General features: G+C 30.6%; 2 protein-coding genes across 3 annotated transcripts in view; both read left to right on the top strand.

The window, feature by feature from the left end:
* Positions 1 to 1,534: 1,534 nt before the first annotated feature.
* LOC114326046 (uncharacterized) overlaps positions 1,535 to 25,095 on the top strand; it is a 63,147-nt gene continuing 39,586 nt past the window's right edge. Inside the window, exons 1-2 of one of the 2 annotated variants that reach the window (XM_028274249.2) lie at positions 1,535 to 1,786; positions 6,510 to 6,892. In XM_028274249.2, the coding sequence (XP_028130050.1) occupies positions 1,776 to 1,786; positions 6,510 to 6,846 (348 nt within the window). In that variant the 5' untranslated portion in view covers positions 1,535 to 1,775 and the 3' untranslated portion in view covers positions 6,847 to 6,892. Of the gene's footprint in view, positions 1,787 to 6,509; positions 6,893 to 25,095 lie in introns of those variants that run through there. The other variant, XM_028274246.2, reaches the window with a different exon arrangement.
* Positions 11,940 to 23,875, top strand: LOC114326045 (uncharacterized). Its single transcript, XM_028274245.2, has 3 exons — positions 11,940 to 12,055; positions 20,540 to 20,745; positions 23,626 to 23,875. Exons 2-3 carry the CDS (start codon positions 20,550 to 20,552, stop codon positions 23,802 to 23,804), a joined length of 375 nt encoding a protein of 124 aa, XP_028130046.1. The 5' UTR covers positions 11,940 to 12,055; positions 20,540 to 20,549; the 3' UTR covers positions 23,805 to 23,875.

Below are 25,095 nucleotides of genomic sequence, written 5' to 3'. Positions count from 1 at the left end.
CTCCACTTCCGGTTTCACCGGAAATACCCTTAACTTATTTACTTCAAATGGGACACCCTGCATATTTTTGCAGATTTTAAAAGAACTTGTTATTTTTAATTCATACATACCAAGTTTGGAAGAAAAAACTATTAAAACAAAAAATAAATATCTTTACAGTTAAAAAATAAGTTAATTTATTTACGTTAGACCAATGATATTAAAAAAAAAGAATTTCAAATGTTGAAAATGTTTGCTGTTCACCTCCTGACAACGTGGAAGCCTATAAATAAATTCGTGATTCACTTTTTGCAAGATTTCTCCACGTATTAGTTCACATTCATCAATTATTATTCTTTCTCTCAAATTCTGCAAGCATGTTGGTCGCCTAACGTAAACACGTAATTTTAGATAACCCGTTAGAAAAATCTAACGGGTTGAGGTCCGGAGAACGAGCGGGGCACTCTATGAATGCTCTACGCCCAATCCATGGATTTGGAAAATTCACTTCCATAAAAAGGAAATTCACCATAACCTATCAATTAGCAGTAGTAATTGCACAAGAGCTCTGAAATTATTGAATTTTTCCCGAGTGACACTTTGACAGTTTTAAATTAATTAAATTATATCAAAGTGTCACGAGAGCAAAAATTCTATATTAATTTTAGAAGTCGAGTGCAATTTGTTGCGATTATTTCATGAATAAAACTGTTCAAAACCAAAATTTTATTGTAATTTATTTATGTAAGTACCATTAAACACACAGTTTTTATAAATATTTGACAATTGAAAGTCATCACTTTTATAATTTTTAAAACATTAATTGTCATTAATGTCACTGAATGTATTTTTTCGTAGCAACGAAGGGCATCTGACGTAATATACTTAACGACGGGAGATTATAAAAAATTATCGATTTAATTCAGGTTTCTGTAGCTTTCTATTGGTCAGAATCTCCTATGAATGAAATAATCATTAATATTGCAATACGATCTTTTCCACTTAAATGAGCCATTTTTAATACAACTTATTTCTGTCAATTAGTTCAGTAACAGTTTTTCCTACTATACTAAATTCAAATAAGACATGCAGTACATGTAAACAACAATTTTAGTCTACAGTATAGATGGTACTCGTTTATTTCCTATTACGTTGTATTAATACAAAAAAATAATCTACAGACACTTTTTAACAAATTTTTTCTACCAAATTTGGTATGTATGAATTAAAAATAACAAGTTCTTTTAAAATCCGCAAAAATATATAGCGTGTCCCATTTAAATTAAATAAGTTAGGGGTATTTCCGGTGAAACCCGAAGTGGAATAGTAACAAAAAATATGGCAACAGATGCCTTTTGCGTCACTGTACTTGCATGCAAAGTTTCATAAATATTGTTCTTTTCGATTCAAAGATATTTGCTTGGTTCCATACTTTATCCCAACCCAGTATATTCATATAATTATGTATTACCTGTTCATCAACAAAAGCAGAATGATAAGTCGGTTTATATTTTCGTATCATGTTTTTGTTATCTTCAACGTAATTGGTCATATTTATTTTATTTGGAATAACGAGAGTATTTCCGTGATAGCGTTTAAACTCTGACACGAGAGATAAACGGTTACATTAAAATTTACAGTGCAATTTCGTTCTTCTTCAAGAAAAGTGTTTCTACGACACTTAATGAATCAACGTCGCTGTTAAGTCATTATTGTCATTCAAGGTCTATTTTATTAAACTAGTTTTTTTATTGTTGAAGAGTTAGTGATTTAGTGTAATTCTTTTGTGGAAGTCGATGAGTTGGAGGTAAGCGATAACAATATTAGGAAAATCAATGGAATTATAATGATAGTAATAAAGTGTTTTTCTTTTATTTAAAAGTATTTGCAATGTTATATTGACTAATATACAAGGGCGCATCTCTAAAAATATTAGTACATTTGGACGTTGAGAGGTGACTCAAATTTTGTTGCAGAAATTGCTTGAAAATAACTCAAATAATAATATTTAAGTTATCTTCCCTCTCAAAAAGGCCCGGAACATTGTTTAAATAATTAAAATGTCAAGAAATGAAGGAAAAATTCGATTTTTTTCTTCGTTTTGGATTATAACTTTAAAAGTATTCATTTCCGAGAAAAGTTATACAGACATAAAAGTTGCGTAATTAAATTTCCTACAATATAGATTTGATTAAAAATTTAAAAATAGTCACCCTTGTTGCAAAATAGCAATAATTGCGAACAAAACATACAAAAACAAAAGTATTCGCATTTTACGTTTTTCAACCATTTGTGCTACACTTAGGACCTTCATATTTCACCCAGAAAACTTTATGATACAGTAAAATAATACTGTAAATTTCATTAAGATGGGTTTAATAGATTTTGCAAAATAAAAATGTTGCAAAAAAAAAGTAAAATGTTGCAGGACTGAAAATAAAGCAGATAGCAAGTTGAATTTTTTTTGCGTATAGAAGTGTACTGTAACTTTTATTTGCAATTTGCAAAATTAAAATGGATTAACTACCACGGCGTCAGGAATTTTTTAAAATGACATTAATTATTGGTGCTACGCGCAGGACAGCGGATAGTTTGCTCTGATTGGGTATTCCAATGACCTTTGATAATAAATGAAGGCATTTTAGTTTTTATTACATTTCAATTTCAATAAATAAGTTTGTTTATGGCAAAATAAAAACACATACTCTATCTTTTGAAATAACAGTTTTTTTAGCAAAAACTTTATTTGTTCATAATATATATTTTAACGTAGAGAATAAAAGTTTATTATTTTTAAACATATGCAATTATTTAAACAATATTTCACAAACAATAATAAAATTAGTTTGATTTTTGTGGAATTAAAATATTAAAATACAACAAGATATAGAGTAAGAAAATAATATATTAGATAAAGATTGGGGGAAATTTTGGTGGAAATCAACTTGTGTGAATCGAACCCCGCTGTCCTGCGCGTAGCACCAAAAATTAATGTTTATTTAAAAAAATTTCTGACGCCGTGGTAATTAATCGATTTTAATTTTGCAAATTGCATATGAAAGGTACAGTACAATTCTATAAGCAAAAAAAATTCAACTTGCTGTCTGTTTTATTTTCAGTCCTGCAACATTAAAAATATATATATTTTTGTGAAAGCTGGATTGCAAAATTTATTACAAATTTATTCACAAAGTTTTTCTGGGTAAAATAAGAAGTTCCTAAGTGTAGCGTAAATGATTGAAAAAGGTAAAATGCGAATACTTATTTTTGTATGGTTTTTTTCGCAATTATTGCTAATTTGCAACAAGGTTGACTAATTTTTAAATTTTCCACCAATTCTCTATTGTAGGAAATTTAATTACGCAACTTTTATATCAGTAGAACTTTTCTCAGAAATGAATAGTTTTAAAGTTATAATCAAAAAACCAATAAAAAAATCGAATTTTTCCTTCATATTTTGATATTTTTATTATTTAAACAATGTTCCAGACCATTTGGAGTGGGAGAATAACTCAAATATTATTATTTGAGTTATTTTCAAGCAATTTCTGCAAAAAAAAATTGAGTCACCTCTCAACGTCCATCTCAAAACAGATGCGCCCTGGACTATAAATACAAGAAAGATTAAGTACAGTATTATAAAGTTATTCGAAAATAATATACATGGCATGTATAACATTGTTATAACTACTGACTCATTTGTTTATAAGTTTACTCTGAATTATACAATATGTCCAGTGGTTTGAATTTTTTGGCATACGTTGTTTCTGGGAATTTTTCTTCTGTCTATCTTGTCTTGAATTATTAAATGGAGTATATATACCTCTCTGGTTATCTCATAACATGGCCAGAATATTAAAATTTTCGATTTTTAACTATACAGACGACTTCCGCAATTTTATCTACCTACCTGACAAAAATGACTCAAGAAAAATGTAAAATCTATGCAGTAATGTTCAATTAATTTAGCTCGTAAAGGAAATCTTCATGTCACACCTTGTAAATTTCCTGCCTAACGTCCAGAAAAGCCGTTAAGCAGTACCGCGTACCGGCCACAAAATCGTCATTTATATGTTTTACCACTTTGTGAACTTGTTGGATTGTTGAGCGATGAGACCAAAATCTGATCACAAGATGACCAGAAAACTGGTGGTCTGGAATTAGATTTTTTTATCTAGGGTCTAGTCTTTTGACTAATAGTTTTCCGAACACTTTAGACATAATTGACAAAACGCTGATTGGTCTCTAAGATGTAGTTTCTTCTTAAGAGTTTCATGGTTTTAAATTATTATTATCTGAGATAATATTGTAGTTAAAATTTGTAAATTTAAAATTTTGCGTATTTTTAATTATTTGGTAATTTTCTTGATGAATTTGTAATTTGAGGCAATTTGTTTCTATTCCTCTTACATGTACCATTGCATATGCCTAAAGTTGCGTATAAAAAAGTTACAGAACAATATTTGCGAAATAACAAGGAAAATTGCCCAAAATTGCTGTGAGTGGCGAACTTTGAAAAATCATTTTTCGAAAACTGTAAATTCTAATGACCTCTACCAAACATCATTTTAAAGAGAAAATATGTAAGTTTTTTTTTCTGTGAAGCAATGCCTATACCTATATCCCCGTAGACAAAAGTTATGGGACAAAAAACAAAATTTCTTTCTTTTGGGTTTCTTTGTGCTTTTTCTTTTAAATATATTTTTGTAAAAAAATATATTTAGATAGGAAATTTAACCAGGAACAATTTTTATGTAGACGTGTTTGTACCAAAAGTGCATAGAACTTACCCCAATGTAACCTGTGCGCAGGGACTAATTCACCCATTTCTCAAAAACGCACTCCTTTCAATGGTAGCACTCTGCGGTTTTTTCATATACAGTAAAAGCTGTGTTAGCGGCCACCTGTCAAAACCGGCCACCTGAACTAGCCGACCAGTTTCGAAGTTCCCAAACCAAAATTTGTGGACTACAAAACCTGGTATTAGCGGCCACCTTTTTATATCGGTCAATAGTTCTGTCATTTTTAGTGACCGTTATTGACAGGTTTTACTGTATAGAGATTCATTGACCATATGAAATAATAAAACTCCGTTAACGTTGTAGTTCCTTTCTATAGTACATAATCAATAGCCTAATTTATTAATAAGTAATTACTTCCCTAAAATATTAGTTGAAAATTAAAGATTTTTTTGGAAAAACCTGGATTTTTCCAGGAAAATGTTCGTCGAAGAAAATCGGAAAAAAATATCTCTGTGCAGAATTAAATTACGGTGAATTTTTGTTTGGGTGATTTTGGTTTAAAGTTAAAATCTTCGGAGTTACAGAGAAATTATTGAAAAAAAAAAGATTTCGGGACGCTAATTTTTATAAACAAAATAGACTATCTGCGGACTTTACATACCTATAGGTATGATATTACTAAGATATGCAATCTTAAGATACAATTACAGTAATAAAATACCTGGTAAATAACTTTTATCGCCAACCGTCAATAAAGGCATTCATTGTTGTACTCGTTTGCCCTCATTTGCAGCAGTAAAGTAACACTTTATTGTACTGAAAAAAGAATTTCACTTTACCCGCCGCGATTGCTCAAATTAACCGAGATTGAATGTAAGTGGTCGATGTCAGTAATCGAATGGCAAGTATTTGAGTGGACATACAAATTATTTACTTTACTTATTAAAAATATTGTACGCAATTTGCGATATTATCAATTAAATGTATGTCAAAAAGTGAAATTCTGCAGTATTTTGTAATTATATTCATATAAAATATATTAACATTTTACCGATTTAGTAATTATTCAATATTGATAACTATCGATTAAAAATCGAAAGCGGCCATCTTGCAAGTTATCTGTCATCACTGTCATGAAATTATTATGACGTCTAAAATTTAAAAAGTTCTTAAATTGTAAATTGCAAGTAAGTGCAAGAAAATATTATTTTATATCAATAAAACATATCTTAACCAATTTGTCAAATATACCAGCAAATGAGAAGTAAACTCAACCTTCCCAGGGACATATCTGGGCTTCTTAAAGACAATACAAATATCAACAATATCATACAGTTTTTAACGGAAATATGAATAAAAGACATTTAATTATTGTATCACAAATTTTTCAGGTATAGTTTTTGTTAGTACATATGTATTTACTTAATATTACAATCTCTTTTTATTTTTAATATGTATCTTCCATTGTTGTCGTTTATAACCCCAGTGGTTCGGACGACATTAAATTTAAAAAATATTTGTTGGCGATAAAATTTTGTATGCACCACGTCAGTAGAGACTCCTTATCGAACTGGTTTGTTACTCGCCCCGCTCGCTACGCTCGCTCTTCTCGTAATATCAGACTCGTTCGAAAAAGAGTCACTTTACTGAGTTGGTACATAAATAACTTTTATTTGCTTTTTTTTTAATCTGTCCATGCCAGTATAAATGTATAAGAAAAAAGATGTACTGAGAGTTTTAGCTATAAAATTTATAAAACTAATGGTAACAAAAATTTATCTTTTGTAGAAAAATGAAACTTGTAGTATTGACCTTGTCTATTGCAATCATCTCGATGGTGGTAGCTGAAGACCACCCCAAGTGCACGTGTCAAGAAGGTTTCTATGCGAAAGAAGATAATAGTGGATCAGCAAGATGCATTACGTTTGATAAAAAGTATACGTTACCTTGTAACACCCCTCCATGTGTCTGTTCTGGAAACCTGGCTGAAGTACGTGTATCTGATGAGGGGTTAGCCTGTTCAGAATTTCACTTTGGAGCTGAACTTAAGAAGTGGCCTTGCGAAAACAAGGATGACTGGTTGCTGTTCGAAACTAGCAAATACCCTATCAAGAAAAATCTATAGCTTATAGAAGTGTTTTTATGCTGTACAAATTAAAATGTATTAGTAATTTTGGTGTATTTTCTTAAGTTAACATAAAGTATTTTTTACCTTAAATTGATGTATATAACAGACCAGTGGCGTACTCAGCATGGTTCCGCAAGTTCCGTGAAACCAGGGCGCGGACTCGGGCTCGCTTTATTGCTTGTTTTGTTTTCAATTTGATGGAAAAATTTTGAACTACACAAGTACACACTAGGAAATGTAACTGCTTAATAAATTTTAATTTTTGTGTAGGTACTTACCCTAATAATAAAAACGAAGAATACCTACTCATCAAAAAACAAAATGTATTAAGGAACACAGGGAACTGGATAAGTTCGGAATTGAATGACCTACTTAATTCTAAGCAACTTTTTTTCTATACTCTTTTTTCCCTAAGTCAATACTTTTCGAGTTATTTGCGAGTGAAAATATCTTTTCACTACTTGAGATTTTTGGTACTTAAATTCTTATTTTTTTTAGCGTACCAAAAATCTCAAGTAGTGAAGAAAAAAAGAATTTAAGTACCTAGGAGCGATCATAACAGCTGAAAATAACTATGAAAATGAGGTGGCAGCCAGGATCATTGCAGGAAACAGGGCATATTACTCATTAAGGACCCTACTTAAATCAAAAATATTCTCAAGACCAGCAAAAATAAGAGTATATAAGACAATAATTCGTCCCACAATAATGTATGGAAGCGAAACATGGACTCTGAATCAGCGGGAAGCAACAAAATTACTGGTACTTGAAAGAAAAATACTGCGGACTATCTATGGGCCTTGCAGAGAAGAGACAACATGAGAATGGAGAAGAAGACACAATGATGCACTACAGACAATATACGGAGATGAAAACATAGTACGCTACATTAAAGCGAACAGAATACGATGGGCGGGTCACGTACTAAGATCAAGTGACGATAGACTTCTAAACGCCACATTCTGGGAAAGGCCCGATGGAAAAAGGTCAGTTGGTCGCCCAAGAAAGAGATGGAAGGACGCAGTAGCCAGTGATCTACGCAAAATGGGAGTACAGCAACGGAAAATAGCTGCTCAGGACCGACAAAAATGGAGGGAGATAGTAAACGCCGCCAAGACTCACATAGAGTTGTAGAGCCAAATGATGATGATGAGATTTTTGGTATCACCAATAACTTAAAAGAGACCAACTTTATTTTGACCGTTACATACTTAATTTTGATACAAGAAACTTTTTAAACAAACCAAAAACATAAAGCTTTTAAATACTTTTAAAAACTTTTGATGAGTTTTTCCCGAAATGTGCTTAATTTTTTGGTTATTTCACGTTGAAATATTCGGTTTGAAATTTGACGAATAAGGACCTACTTTTCATCAGTTACCTACAACTCTGCTCCCACTGAGTCTACAGACTTCGTATATAGGTACATCATTTTTTTAACCTTTTTTGTAAGCTATATTTCTACTAAGAATATTTTTTTCGATAAAATACTTACTTTTTGGGATATTTGAGAAAAACGGTGTAAAAACGTGGTTTTTTTGTTGAAAAGTGAAGATATTCACTCGCAAATAACTCAAAAATATTGACTAGTGAAAAAAATATAGAACTAAAGTTACTTAGAATTTGTCAGTTTAGCGAATTCCGGACTTATCTTATCTTGAACGTATGCTTTTTTACCTCCGAGGGGGTGAAACGCACTCCAGGGCAAAAGCACACATCGGCACAATATCACTTTTTTTCTTTGGCATGATAGGCTATGTGTATGCAATATTTCATGTCAATCCAAGCGGTTCTGTAAAATATACAGCAAAAGCCGTGAGTATAATGGTTAAATGATAAATTAGCTTGAGTTTTTATAGATATAGTCGGTTCGCTAAACTCAGACACAACTGGCTAGTGATTTTATAAAGTAATTTTGCCAATTTGGTAAAATTGGCAAAAAAATAATTACTAAATAGTTAATAATTATTACTAAATAGTTAGTAATTTTTCGAAATTTGGCAAAGTTGGCAAAACAAATTACCTACTAAAATCACTAGCCAGTTTTGTCTGAGTTTAGCGAACCGACTATACAGGATGAGGCAGATAAAAGTCCTATTAGAAATATCTCGAGAACTAAAGGAAACAGAATCATGAAAATTGGAATGAAGGGGTTTTGAAGAGTGATCTCTTTAATGAAAATATTTTCATCGATTTGCTACTTCCGGTTATACCGGAAGTGGCTTATAACTTCGTTTTTTTAAGTGGAACATCCTGTATATTTTGACATTTTTGGATTCTCCGGGATGTCTGCTTTCTTAAAATATGAGGTTTTGTAATGTTATACAGGGTAGTTTAAAAGATAATTACGTTTTTTTTCTTAATTTCCTAGCAAAATTCACACCCTGTAGAATTGTAGTAGTTTGACATCAAGAATTCTATCTGCTGTTGATAAAAATTGTTAGTATAGCTAAATGTTGAATTATAATATACAGGGTTGGTCGAAACCCGAAAAGAGTATTTTCTCAGTTTTCTTAAATGGAACACCCTATATTTTATTATTGTAATGAAATAATATTTTATGCTACTTTTTTATTTCTTAAGCATTCCCTATACCTAACTGCTTTAATTTGTGCATTATTGGTGATTCAGGCCAAACATTAATTTCAACAAAAAAAAAACGTGAAATTTTATTAGGTTGGTCGTGAAAATATTCAATCACAAATACTTTTTCGGAAATAAATACATATTAATCTAGACTGACCTTTAAAATTGCCAATAATGGTTGAGCTATCAAAATACCTACGTAGTTAACATTTTTGGCGCGATTAACAATTAAGCACAAATTAAAGCATTTAGGTATAGGGTCTCAGAAGCCTTGAGTTGCCTGCCACCTCTTATAACAGAATGACCTAGTTACCTTTTGACCCACTTACAACGTGTGGGAGTCATATGTTACCATAGGGCTATATCCTTAGGAAGTTTATCCATCCTTTGGATTTTGCGATGTTATCTTTTATATAAGACTTTTTGTCTGTTTTTTTGAAAGGCTTTGACCTTTGTATTTTTTGATTGGCTCACCATGTTCTTGTAACACTGATGATGCTCTTGTTACAGAGCGAAAACCTTTTGTTCATATGTTTGTAGCCCTTTAGGGCTTTTTAAGCTAATATACCTTTTACCAAGAAGAAAATTTTTTATTAAATTTCACTTGTAACTAATGGTATACAATACAGCCAACTACAGGAAGTTTTTCCTTGTGGATTTTTATTAAAAACTTTTGATATAAAATGTGTGTTTTTATTGGACGAGCGGGCCCGCGTCCCAACTGGAACCAGGGCCCGCTGATCTATCAATACACCGCTGTAACAGACCTCTTTTAAATAATGTAATACATGTTCGGTGTTTGTAGTCAAGATGGATTTGATGCCATTTGAGATTCCATGTTTCTCTCTTGTTCGCAGTACTGACAGTCAGTCAAAATATGTTTTGCTTTAAATGGGAGCGAATAGTTTCTGCAGGTTGTCAAAGATTAATTATTACTTCGTCTCCTCTATTTAATGGTTTTTTGAAAATAGTGGTCATATTATAAGGGGAGATTTCGTGCATATTTCTAGTTGTTCTGCCATGTCGACACCCCCATCGAACAAGGTTGTAACACAAGTTACATCTTTTTTCAGATTTCAGCACAGGCGAATTCAGCAAAAAATTGCGCACACGTCAATATAAAGGACGTAGTTTAATTCTCAATAGTTTAGCTAATAAGAAGTTGTATTTTAAGTTACGTATGCCATTTTACTCCATTTTAGCTTGAAGAAGGCAGTAACACTGGATACTCCCTATGTAAAATATTTACTTTCTTTACACTTGAGGATTAACAAGGTTTTTAAATGAGTTACAACTTTGTTGCACGTATGTTTAATTTATAACGTATTCAAGCATATGGTGCATCTCATAAGTCAAATTATCGAAATTAAAGTAAAAACGGATTTACGGAGTTTTTTTCCTTTTTGGTAGTTGCGGTGGACAAAATAAGTATCGAATAGTGTTTGCTACGTACTTCTATGTAGTGAAAAAGTTTAATATTAACATTACACATGTATTTTTAGAAACAGCACATTCACAAAACGAGGGTGATTCAATGCATGCCCTTATAGAAAAACAGAAAAAACATTGAGTCGTATATGCTCCATACCAATGGATAACCATGATACGATATGCCAAAGCATCAGGCAAGCCTAAATCCGTAAATGAAATAAATCAGAAGCAAATTCTAAATTTTAACCCATTTAAGGGCATACATGTTAATTTTGAAGTAGATATTAATAGTAAAAAAATAAAGTAATAAAGTAAAATGGTTTAAAATTAAATTTAATGGTTAAAAATTTGAGATATTTTATACCATGAATTTTTCATAGTGATAAAATTTGTGTTGAATATTACTATTATTGTAAAATTTATAATTTCCAATTAAAATTGTGTAAACTGTGAGTTGATATTTTGTTTAAATATACCATAAAAGCTAATTTTCTCCTAGCTATATTGCAAATAACTCAAAACATATAACCTTTTAATAGTTAAAAGGGAAAAATAATTAACACGGAGAGTGTAAAATGGTTGTTAGGCCAGTTACAACCTTTTTCTACGAATACTCATGTTTAATCTCAAGGTTGTATCTCAATCGAACTCAAGATTCTCAATAGCTAATAAAATTACAAAGCAAACATCTCACCGTAATCCCTTATTATGTTATAAATATCATATCACATTAGTGTAAAAGGGTCTAATCATTTCGCTACAAATTTTTAAAAATTCTTGTTTTCGTTTTTTGCCTCTCCTGTAAAATCGCTAAAACTGAGTTACAACCTTGTTCGATGGGGGTGTCGATGTATTCATACAGTGAATTTTATTGAGTTATTCTAAACTCATTTGAAGAGCCTTAAAAACAATGTGTATGCCATCCGCCTCCAATTTATGGTTTCTACGAGTAGGCATGCCCATGCACTCGGCTTTAGGAGGCCAGTGTAAAATTTCCAAATGACTATACTCCTCTCAGGACTCTCACGCAAATTTATATTTTCTGGTGGGCTTATTTTAATTAATTTATTTAATTAAAACAATGTTGTTTTAACAATAATCCAGATAAGAATTATTATTTATTGTACAAGAAAACTAAAACCTTATAAAGTGATTTTATACTTTGTAGAGGAAACTAAACTAAAGTTAGGTAAATTTATATTTTCTATTAATAAGCTGTGAAACTTATTAGATATTATTAGGGTAGTCGATAAGAGTATTTGGCTCCGAATTCCATCCTACTACATCGATTTACTTGATAATTATTTTTTGAAAACTCAATACTTTTTGAGTTATTCGTGGTTGAAAATTGACCATTTTCATTAAAAATGACACCTTTTCGGACGGATTTTTGCTAATACCTTAAAAACTCTGCATCTAACTAAAAAAACTATATAAAACATTTTTGTAGCTTATAAAAAAAACAAAGAGATTCGTTCCTTACTAAATCTTCTAGTTAAAATACAAAGAGGGATATCGTTAAAGAGTAAGAAGAGTTTGTTTTTTTGCTGCATGCCCAAATGGGTGTATTCAACTTGAAATAACAGGGAAACTGTCGATTTTCGGTGTACAATGTTACTATAACTTTTGTAGTGCTTGAAAAGACCTTTAAAACTAACAATAATAAATGTCGATTACATTCAAACTAATCGAGATGTTCTGCAAAAAATTGATGACTAATGTATTTTAAGAAGAAATGAGAAGTATATTTAACCTCTCATCCACCAAATTTAAATACATCGTTTTCCTTCTACAGTACTTTTTATTATAGTGTTATTTCTATGTTCAAAAAGTTGGACTGGATTAAAGTGAATGGTTTTCGAAAAAAATAAGATTAAATTGTACAGCGCATTTTTAAATTTTCTTAAGAATCTTCCTTTCCCTCCATGTTACTCGAAAAAGATAAGAGATACGAAAAAAAGATACCACACAAAAATGTATTTTCAGATAAAAATTTTCTTTTTATTTTTCATTACTGTATCTCTTATCATATTCAAGTTACATGGAGAAAAAAAAAAAGAAGATTTTTAAGAAAATTTAAAAATGTTCTCTATAATTTGATCTTTTTCTTCAAAAACCATTCATTTTAAACCCGTCCAAGTTTTTGAACATAGAAATAACACTATAATAAAGCGTATTGTGGAAGGAAAACGGTGCATTTACATTTTGGTGGATGGGGGTTAAAATAATTACTTCTAATTTTTTTCTAAGGGGTTACATAGGTCTTGCGGGTAAAAAAAGTGACTTTTTAAAAAAATTGTATCACGAAAACTAAAAATTATTTTTATTTATAATTGGAACATATAAAAGTATATTACTTAAAGTACTCTCAAAAAAATTTTCAGCCAAAAATATTCATTTTTGTAGAGTTGACTGCAATTTTTCGACAACAGCCCTTTCATCAATCTGAAATCAAAAAATCAAAAAGTTTCTTGTAGTTTATGCCTCTGGCTAGTGAATGAATGAAGTAGTTTGTATTAGGTAATGTCGTTTTTGTTTTATAAAAAAAAACTACTTTAAAAATGGTCATTTTTGAAAAAAAATGAGAAAAATTGGGTCGAAAATGTGTTTAAACTTATGTAAAATCTTCAAATTTCATTTTTTTTTAATTCCTTTGTTCATTCACTAGCCAGAAGTATAAACTACAAGAAACTTTTTGATTTTTTGATTTCAGATGAGACTGGACTTAGTTATGCTGCCCACCGCAAAAAAGGGCTGTTGTTGAAAAATTGCAGTCAACTCTACAAAAATTATTATTTTTGGCTAAAAATTTTTTTTGAGTGTACTATACTTTTATATGTTACAATTATAAATAAAAATAATTTTTAGTTTTTGAGATATAATTTTTTTAAAAAGTCACTCTTTTTTCCCGCAAGACCTATGTAACCCCTTAAAATACATTAGTTATCAATTCTGATTGCAGCATATCTCGCTTAGTTTTAAACTAATGGACCTCTAATATAGCTCATTTTACAGTTCTTTTCAAGTACTACAAAAAGTATTAGTGGCATTATACACATAAAATCGACCGTTTCTCTGTTATTTCAAATTGAATACACCAATTTGAGAATGTACCAAAAAACAAACTACTTTCACCTACCATATCTCTTTTTGTATTATAACTAGAAGATTTATGAAGGCAAGTATCTCTTTGTTTTTTTTATAACCTACAAAAATGTTTAATACAGTTTTTGTTAGATGCATAGTTTTTAAGGTATTGGCAAAAAACCGTTCGAAAAGGTATTATATTTCAATGAAAATGGCCAATTTTCAACCACGAATATCTCAAAAAGTATTGAGTTTTCAAAAAAAATTCTAGAACAGTTTTTGCTTAGAATTAGGTACTCTAGCGAATTCCGTAGTAATTTTAACCAAACAATTTTCCACTCCTAAGAAGGGGTGGGAACCACCCCCAAAATCAAAGCACACATCGGCATAGGGTAGACTTTGAATTAGGAGATAAGTAGAGGATAGGACCAAAATTTCATTAAAATCCATGCAGTAGGATAGAATTCGGAGGTAATATCCTATTCTTGCTTGCATTGACTGGCGTATATTTTCGACATCCAGAATATTTTCGATAACTTTTCCTCTATATCATACGAGAGGTATGTATGAGTATCATCAAGTATTTCTCATTTGATTTGGAAATCTTTCTTTTTGTGGTTTGAATGGGATTTGACCGACAATTAATGCTCTTTATATACGTAATATTGACCGTACGCGTACCAGATTATCCCAAATTGTTTATCTTTCTTAGTACCTAGTTATATGGTTAAATTAATTATTTTGTTGATAAATTAATATTTTTATTATTACAATAATTATTAAAATGAATTTGAGAATAAATTTTTAATATCCCTATCATCTTCAGACATTCTCTTCATAAAAAGATTTAACTTTTAGATTACAGTGGAACCTCGATAACTCGGATTAATCGGGACCGCGACCAATCCGGGTTATCGAAAATCCGAGATAGCCGGAGAATATGGTAAAAATTAATAAAATACGGTATACTTACAGATAAACTCCGTTAGAATTGTAATAACATGAAATATATTTATAAATATGCACAGCACCTACTCATTAAAATTACTAAAAAAAACACCAAACCCAAACGTAAGCAAATGGAAGCGAACAATACAAGACACACAATACTAAAGACCATTGTTTATAAAAGAATTTTTTAAATAGTCTTTCCTAAACAATGCTGACAGTTTGAAATAAAAAGGAATAGATACTACAGACAGGTGGCTGTTGTTTCTGCGGCGTGTGCTATGAGTCATTTTTAATATCGTATAGTTCAAATTACACACATACACATTATCTCTCAAATATTATATTACATACATTTTTATTGTTGAAAGGTTTGTCTGATAATTAACTATTTTGATTTGAAATAAGCCACAATTAAATTGAAAAATACAAAATGTTGAAAATCAAAATGTTTATCTGATGAAAATCGGTCCGGGTTAGCCAGACTTCCCGGTTATCGGGGGCCGACTTATCGGGGTTCCACTGTAATTAATTTGTTTACATATTGAGAACTGTCAGAGCGTTTGTATTTGAATCGCCATTGGTCACTGGGCGTGTGCCACCTTCATCGCAGATGTTATAATATCGCGATTCTATTGGTTAAAAATCTGTATTATAATGAAGCTCATTATGATACAGGAGTGAAATCATAATTGATATATTAAAGTATAAGAGTAGAAAAAATGTATTTATATGGTTAGATAATTTGCTTAAACAAAATATTTGACCACCGTTGGCTCTTTCTAGATATAATTACTCAGTTTTTAGTTGATTCCTCATCCTCTAGGCCTAGGCTGTATATTGTTGAACACCTTTGTGCATTTTTGTGAAAATTTCTGAAAACAATTTTTTCTACTGCTCTTTGTTTTGGTAGAAGTGTCTTTAATATAATTTATTCTATTTTTATATTATGGTGAGTATAATGAACTATTCTAACCATTGTTGTATGTATGCCTCCATTGGGTGTCTCTATTATTGTTTATGTTTATGCTGGCTGCCTATTTTATCCATTGCTATCTGCTCTGCAACTCGAGGTGGATATTCGTTTAGTTTCTATTTACTCCAGACAAAAATGTGCCATGTTCGGGACACTTGACAAGCTAGGTTGAAAATGGGTTTGTTGGATAATATATTTTACACCTAATACATTATAAATACAAAAATGTCCGTGAAAGTTCGGGCGAGAATTTTAGTTAGTATTAAATAATAGTCAAAATGGCAGTTTTTCGTTTAAATGGCTACAGCTAAAAATAGGGTTATTTTCTTATTTGGAGTATTCATTTTTATAGCCTAATAAAATAAAACAAGAAACAAAATGTAATTCCGCACACGTTGGAACAAATTTTATACATATCAAAGTTTAGGTGAATACAAAAGATATTTTCAAGAAAGTATCCAAATCAGATGAGGGGATCACTGTTTAAATAATTAAAAAAGGGTAATTTTTACACAATATTTACTTTTTTCACTGCTGCGGTAATTACCGCTTGATTAAAGGTATTTTCGATTTTTTTTTTCTGCTAAGTGTAAGAATAAAGCTTTTTTCTACAACCACTATTCAAAGTGCACTTTTCTGCACGGTTTTATGTTAGCAAACTTGATATTTTCTCACAGTATAAGATATTTGACATTAGTGTGCAGAAAAGTGACGTTTCTGTGCCGCAAAGTGACGTTTCTGTGCCGCAAAGTTCTTTTCTGCACAGTTGACTACCTCATTCTGAGTAACGTTATATTCTGTTTACATCCGTGGACTACCGCATTCTGAGTAACGTTATATTCTGTTTACATCCGTGGTTAAACTTTAGACAAATATAATAATATAACCTATAAGACAATTATTATATTTAACTATAGCATAGAAACTAAATTATGGATGTTACAACTGTTTTATTTTACAATTTTATTCTTATTAAACATTTTATAATTATCAAATAACCAATAAGGATTTAGCAACCTGTGCAAGAGACGTCGAATGAAGTAGGTTTTGTGTAAATCCGTGACTGCATAAATATAATGTCAATAATGTGTAATAATTGTTTAAATTTAAACAAATTAAGGCAGTGCATTAATTTTTTAACTGATTTCTGTGCAATTTATTTAGGTATAAGGAATTTAAATTGATTTGCAGGTATTAATTAAATACAGTTTAAAATTTATCACATAGGTACCTATTATAATTAATCGTCGTTTGGAAATTGTGATTTTTATTTTTAGGAAAAACTGTGCTTGTAGAAAAAGTATAGTGTGAAACACGTGCAGAAAGGTAATTTCTCACTCGTTTGAATTGCGGCACTCGCTTGCGCTCGTACCGCAACTTTTCAAACTCGTGAGAAATTAGTACCTTTCTGCACTTGTTGCACAATATACTATTACTTAAGGCTAACTAGATTAAATTTGATGCCCATTTTATTTAAATAACTATACATAAAACTTAAAAGACAAATCTGAAAAAAAAAATATTATTTGCGTTTTAAATAAGCACTATAAAATACTTAAGTATTCTTCTTTCATGCGGTTTCCACAAAATTGCTGTATCATTATTATTTTCTGAGCAACAACATTGCAAAAAATATTTTTGGGATTATACGAACTGTTTTACTCTACTTTTCGTGCAATGTCAGAGCCTTAAATTTATTTTTCTACGAGCGTGCAAAAATGTCTACTTTCGCGCATGCATTTCAGTTTAGAAAGTTTTACCTTTCCGCACGCGTGTTATTTTTCCGCACGCGTTTTACTTTTCCGCACGCGTGTTAATTTAGATATGTTAATATGGCCTTAAAGTAATTATAATACATGCAATTAACTAATATTTAGATATTATTTACTAATTATTTCAAATATATCTTATTGTGATCATGTTTTCATGAAATTAACGCGAGAACTCGATGAAATAAAATAATTTTGACATAATATTCGAAAGTCAAATAAGTAGACAATAACAGTGGTTTTGAATCGTCGTCATGGAAACCAAGATCGTCGTCATGCTAACCAATTATGCTGAAATTTTGGTTTTGACAACCTTGTCAAAGAATTAATTTGTGTATGTATTTTCATATTAATTGAATGAATTGATTAAGATTTGGTCATTTTTTAAAGACTCGTAGAAAAAATATTGTTCCTAACGCTTGCAGAAAGTCTCTTTTCCACACTCGACTGCTTGCCGAACTCCCGCTTCGCGTCGTTCGGCAAACTGCAGTCGCGCGCGGAAAAGTATGACTTTCTGCACTTGTTAGGAAAATAACTATTTCGCAAAAGTTATAGCATGTTTTTGAGTTTAGAAATTTTAGTCTAACTTTACAATTTCAGAAGCAAGAAATGATCGAACCAAAATTCCAAAACTGTCATATTAAACCTGTGGTCATCTACTAAAAGATGAATACTCCCAATAAGATACTTAATGACCCTATTTTTACCTGTAGCGATTTAAACTAAAAAACTACCATTTTCGACCTTTATTTGTTAATAACTATAATTCATTAGGTATAGTGCCCAAAAACCCATTTGCAACATGGCTGGTCAAGTGTCCCGACAAAAACCTTATTTATCTGTACTAATTTTCCTGTACTAGTGCTGGTCTTGTGTGAAATTACCGTAATAGTCCGTTCTTTAACGGTAAAATATTGCAAAACCTCTAAATTTTAAAGAACCGCTTGGATTGACATGAAATTTGGCATACACATAGCTAACAACTCAAAGAAAAAAAGTGATATTGTGTCGATATGTGCTTTTGCCCTGGGGGTGGTTTTTACCCCCTCTTGGGGGTGAAAATACATTCGTCCAAAGTAAGTCAGGAAATGGATAAACTGGCTAATTTTAAGTAACTTTTGTTCTATAGAGTTTTTTCACTAAGTCAATACTTTTCAATTGGCAGTGAATATGTTCATTTTTTCAACAAAATAACCACGCTTTTAGACGGTTTTTCGCAAATAACTCAAGTAGTAAGTATTTTGTCGAAAAAACATTCTGAGGAAAAATATAGCCTGTAAAAAATTTAAAAAAATGGTGTATATATCACGTCTCTATACCTAGTAGAAGCAGAGTTATAGCTAATGAACAATAGGTTCATATTCGTCAAATTCCAGATGGAATACTTTAACGTGACATAACCAGAACTGAAGCACATTTCGGGGAAAACTCATTACAACTTGTTTAAAGTGTTTAAAAAAAGCTTTATTTTTGTTTTATAAAAAAAAATGTTTAGCATCAAAAGTAAACAAATTACGCTCAAAATAAAGTTAGTCAGTCCCTTTTTGTTTTGGTAAAAAAATCGAGAAAATCACCCCCTAATTAGTATCTTAAATGAACTTAATCGTTACTACTTCACAAGTTTCTTGACTAATGTATGTATTGTTTATATGATCTGTAAGTTTCATCGGTTCAAAGTCCTTATTATTGAAAGGGATGTAGTTAAAAGGGGTTGAACGAGTCACTGATCACGAATGTATGCAAATTTAGAAACACCAAATCTTAATCAATTTTTGTCTAACAGAAAAACAAAAAAATAATAATATTCAGAAAAGCAATGCTGACTTTTTTGTTTTTCGAGATTTTTGGTATCTCTAACAACTTTAAAGTTATTTTAAAAAAAAAGCATATTTTTCAAAATTAAAATTTTTAAAAATTTTACTTTGAAACCAATTTTTTTCAAAAATAAGCACTTTGAATCGATGACACTTACAGATCATATAAACACCACATAAGTAAAATAATTTGTGGAGCGGTAACGGATAATTTCATTTAAGTTGCTAATTAGGGGGTGGTCTTCCCGAATTTTTTTTGCCAAAAACAAAAAGGACCAACTTTATTTTGAGCGTAACTTGCTTAAATTTAATGCTAAAAGCTTTTGTAGAAACTGAAATAAAGCTTTTTTTAAACACTATAAAAGAGTTATAATGAATTTTCCCCAAAAAGTGCTTAATTTTTTGGATATTTCACGTCGAAATATTCTATTTGAAATTTGGTGAATATGAATCTATTTTTCATTGGCTATAACTCTGGCTCTACGAGATCCAGAGACCTAACGCGTACACCAGTTTTTTTACTTTTTTATATTCTATATTTTTGCTAAGAATGTTTTTTTCGACAAAATACTTACTTTTTTGAGTTATTTGCGAAAAATCGTCTAAAAATGTGGTTATTTTGTTGAAAAATGAACATATTCACTCGAAAATAACTCGAAAAGTGTTGACTTGACGAAAAAGCTCTATAGAACAAAAGTTACTTAAAATTAGTCAATTTACTCATTTCCAGACTTATTTTGGACATATATTTTTTCACCCCCAAGAGAGGGTGAAAGTCACCCCCAGGGAAAAAGCACACATCGGCACAATATCACTTTTTTTCTTTGACATGTAAGCTATACGCATGCCGAATTTCATGTCAATCCAAGCGGTTCTTTAAAATTTAGAGCAAAAACCGTGAAATAATGCACTATAAGGACACATTAGTCGACTTCTATATACAGGTACCGATGATGATGTCTAATTTGCATAGGTATAAAAGGGAGGATTGTCTTGAATTTTATTAGTAACCAAAATAACAATTATTTTACTGATAAGTTAAACATTTACTATTTTAAACAAAATTATTTTTTATTTAGAAGCCTTAACATGAAAACCGTCTGCTTTATTTTTGCTGCCCTTGCAGTTGCTTTAGTAAAAGGTGATGAAATCAGTGACTGTAAATGTAATTCTTTACGTGAACCAAGAAAGGACCCTGATGGAATAGTAAGATGTCATGCAAAGCGTGTTTTCTTATTGCCAGTTGAATGTAATTTACCAATCTATCCTGATTGTACATGTTCAGGTATTAGTAACCTTTTATTTATTAACTAATCAAGAAATATACATTTAAAGAACTTTTACTTTAAAATAGCATTTACAGGTTCTGACTAATACACATTTGTGTGACAATAAAATGAAATAGTATTCATACAAGCAGAATTATTTACAACCATTTCGTTTAATTATTTACTATTCATTAGAGAGATTACGCAAAAACTCACACGAATTGTAAAAATCGAGTTAAATATCCAAATAGCTAATAAACCATTGTTAGCTGTCAATAAAATATTTTCAAGGATAAATGATAGGTCACAAACGGAACTGTCGTCTGATATATTTGTTTACAATACACCAATCCATTCATTGTGACAAACAATGTATTGGCCAAACCACGAGACGAGTTAAATATGGTATTATATCTCACAAATCTCATAAAAGTGATTGTAGGCTATATCCAGATATCCAGACATGTACCCTTAGCTACATATGTTGAGAATAAAGGACTTTGAGTCTGTAAAGATTTTAGCAAAAAAAAACTATCAGAAACAAACTTTCTTGAAATGGCGTTTATTTATCAGAATGAACAGATATAATAATTATTATCAGAATTAAAAAATATCAGAATTAATAAAAGAACTGATATTAAATAAATAACAGAGATCTACTTATTTCTACTTGAAACTGACAAAAACTTTAATACCGATAATTAATTTAGTCTAGATGTTATAGTCAAAGCCCGAATTTCAGGCACTCCTAGGTTTGACTAGGCAATCCTCAGGTCTGACTGACGGTCTTAGTCAAAGCCCGAAATAAATTACAGTTTCGGCCTTTAACTAGTCAAACCTAGGAGAGACTAAGTTGGTCAGGCAAAGGTCGAAATTTAATTTTATGAAATCGGGGTTTGACTAGTCAAACCCCGATTAGCTATTAGAATGTCGTAATTTGTTAGATTAGGTTTAATTAAATGTCATTTTTTAATTCTAGTAGTTATTATTTTTATATCGTTGTAATTAAAATAAAAAAAATAGTGTTTATTCTCACATGTTGAGGCATTATGGCATTTAGAGTTGCTCAATATGTTAGACCTTTTACACTTACATAATTTTGAAGAGCATTTCTTATTGCAGTAGCGTTTTATAAAACCTTGACCTCGAAATTTACGATCTTTTGTACTAATTTCTCTTAGAGACAGCTTAACGTCTGGAACATCTTCGAAATTAAGAAATTTCTGTTTGCATTCTCTTATTTGATTTCTTGAAAAAAGTTGTATGTATTGTTCCGTATTTCGTACCAACTCTAAATAAACCGTCAATTGTTTTATCTTGTACCCAAAATATTTCGAGCATCTCCTTTGGTTCTACCTAAATAAATAAAGGAAAGGTGATTGAAGATCTTCATGCCCAGGATAATGCTATGAAACCATGAAGTGAAAAAAATTCCTCCAATTTCGATCGGAAAAACTGTAAAAATACCTACTTATCCCCAGCTTTGATAGAGCCAAAGGAGATGCTTGAAATATTTTGGGTATCATACAAGATAAAATAATTATTGACGGTTTATATGGAGTTGATACGAAATACGAAACAATAAACACACTTTTTTCAAGAAATCAAATAAGAGAATGCAGAGAGAATTTTCTTAATTTCGAAGAGGCTCCAGACGTTAAGCTGCCTCTAAGAGAAATTAGTAGGTATAAAAGATTATAAATTAGGAGGATCTTTATAAAATGCTACTGCAATAAAAAATGCTCTTCAAAATTATGAAAGTGTAAAAGGTCTTACATATTGTGCAACTCTCTACATGCCATAATGTCTCAACATGTGGGAATAAACACTAATTTTTTTATTTTAATTACGAGAATATAAAAATAATTAGCATTAAAATTAAAGAATGACGTTTTATTAAACCTAATCTAACAAATTATAACATTCTAATAATTGATCGGGGTTTGACTAGTCACTTAGTCACTCCTAGGTTTGACTAGCCAAAGGCCGAAACTGTAATTTATTTCGGGCTTTGACTAAGACCGTCAGTCAGACCTGAGGATTGCCTAGTCAAACCTAGGAGTGCCTTAAATTCGGGCTTTGACTATAACATAGATACTATCTCTACATAATTTACATATCTCTTTGCGGTCAAGTTGACAACATATTGGCATATTTGTCTATAGAACTTACATTTCTCTTTAAACACACTTAAAACATTTTAGTATTTAGTGGTTTTTAACATATATTTTTATATTTTTTAATTTAACAGTATTCATTGCACAATGCCCTTTATATGTCCTACTTATGAATTGTATATTTACATAGAATATATAAATATATTGTATTGTATAAATCAGTATTATTATAATTATTTAACATTTTAATTTTTATTTTAATAGTGAAGTTTGTATCTGGGACTTCTCTTTTCTTTAAGATATGTCGCTTCAGCTTCCTAATACTGGATTTTAAACTATTTTTAAAATTTCACTTAAATAGACAGTTTGGTTCGATTTGATTCACAGGTGTGCACGCAGCTCCACTAAGTACGCCGTAAGGCAGAAACACCTGTTTGGAGATTGTGTATCACCTTTGAATCGAAAGGAAGCATAAACTGTCTTTTCAATTTTATATTTACTCAGATTTCGAGTACTAGAAACTTTTTTTCGGACTTTTTTCCTAGACGAATGAAAACAGAATGTGACTGCATATTGTAAAGTCCTTTTCCTTTCCATTATTCGTCGTGTCTTGTCTCATAAATTGTAAAAGTCGGAGATTAAGGATGTTACCAGAACGGGGTTCCAATAAGAAAAGTCTCAAATAATTATTTACTCCTTTAATTTTTATTTTAATAGTGAATTTTGTATCTTGGACTTTTCTCTTTTCTATATTTATAAATCTTTTAAATCATTTTATAGAGCCAGCCACTGCAAAAACGTTGACACCGGATCACGAAACTAATCGTACGGAATACTCTTGTACAAAATATGGGCATGGTAAACTCATAAAAAAATGGCCTTGTGAAAATGAGGATGAATGGAATAAATTCTACGAGGAGTACCCAAATTTAAAACCTCTAACTACCGCAACTGTATAATTGTCTCTACAGAATTCATGAACAAAATTTGCTAGATTAATATTAACAATTTAAATAAAGTATAAGATAGCTTCTTTAGTTTTATTTATACAGAGTGAGCCAAAGAAAAGGGCCCGCCTCGATATTTGGCAGTAGTTATTAGATTTTAAGGAAATGCCGAAACAGGTCGATTTTTATTTTTAAACTACAATTTTTTTGATATAGTTATATTTCATACTAGTGACGTCATCCGTCTGGGCGTGATGACGTAATTGATGAATTTTTTGAATGGGAATAGGGGTGGCGTATTAGCTTTCTGTGGCTATTTGCCAAAACTTGATATGTCAAATAGAACAAGTTTTCAGTAGAGCGAAATTAAAAATATATAACCTCATGACAATTTGTTTTATTTTTTACTCGCTCAAATTTTATTAGATTTTTATGAAATTTCGTATATATATAAACAAAGTGCTGCTTAAAACTAATAGTGTACATTAATTTTGGAAATTCTATTGTGAAAAATGAGTTTACTAACATATCATGTTTTGGCAAATATCTTAGATGCCATATATAGACATATCATGTCAAAGTGAAGTATATAAAATACGTGAATATCATAATTACAAATAAAAACTGAAGAAATTTATACTGAAATTAAAACTTGATATTTAATAAAGATGGTTACTTCTTAATCAATTTATAAATAATGTAAAATTCACCATTTTATTGAATATCTAATTTTAAACTTCAGTATAAATCTCTTTGAAATGGAGTAATAACAATTAGCAAAATTATTTTTATTTTTCACTGTTATCAATCTACATAAAAGATCAATGTTTATCATTTAAAAATAAAACATTAAATTCCATCGATTTACATTCTCACTAGTCTCTTGAGTCCGTGGTAAAATATATGGTACACTGGATCAAGGCATTGCAGCAGGAAAAGCAAGTCTTTCTTTTTTGATGTTTTATGGGTTAGGTCCACTATAAACAGGTTCTAATGTAGGATCCATCTGCTGCCCTCTGCGTTTAATGATTAAGGGTAGAAAACGTCAAGACCTTTATGTGCATATTTAATGTCTATAACACCCAAATCTTTACCAAAACGTAGAACCTTTTATATCATGCCATTTCACATTTTCATTATCCACACTTTATCACGCTTTACATAGATATTCTGGAAAAGTTTTGAATACGCTAGAAAATCTTTCCTCTGCATTTTGATCACCTGGAATTTCTTCTTACCAGGGGACAGTTCTAACAAACTTGTACCAGTCATGAGGTATCCTGTGACGATTTTTTGTGACGAT

This window comes from Diabrotica virgifera, chromosome 6 (genome assembly GCF_917563875.1).
Source record: "Diabrotica virgifera virgifera chromosome 6, PGI_DIABVI_V3a".
Taxonomy (NCBI): Eukaryota; Metazoa; Arthropoda; class Insecta; order Coleoptera; family Chrysomelidae; genus Diabrotica; species Diabrotica virgifera.
Note: the sequence above shows the minus strand (reverse complement) of the source record. Positions and strands in the feature narration are given on the sequence as shown.

What these genes read in the sequence shown, in the direction of transcription:
- LOC114326045 (XM_028274245.2), top strand. Translation starts at nt 20,550, where the DNA reads ATGAAAACCGTCTGCTTTATTTTTGCTGCCCTTGCAGTTGCTTTAGTA. An exon ending in TCCTGATTGTACATGTTCAG is followed by an intron (nt 20,746 to 23,625) that starts GTATTAGTAACC and finishes ATCATTTTATAG; the next exon opens with AGCCAGCCACTGCAAAAACG.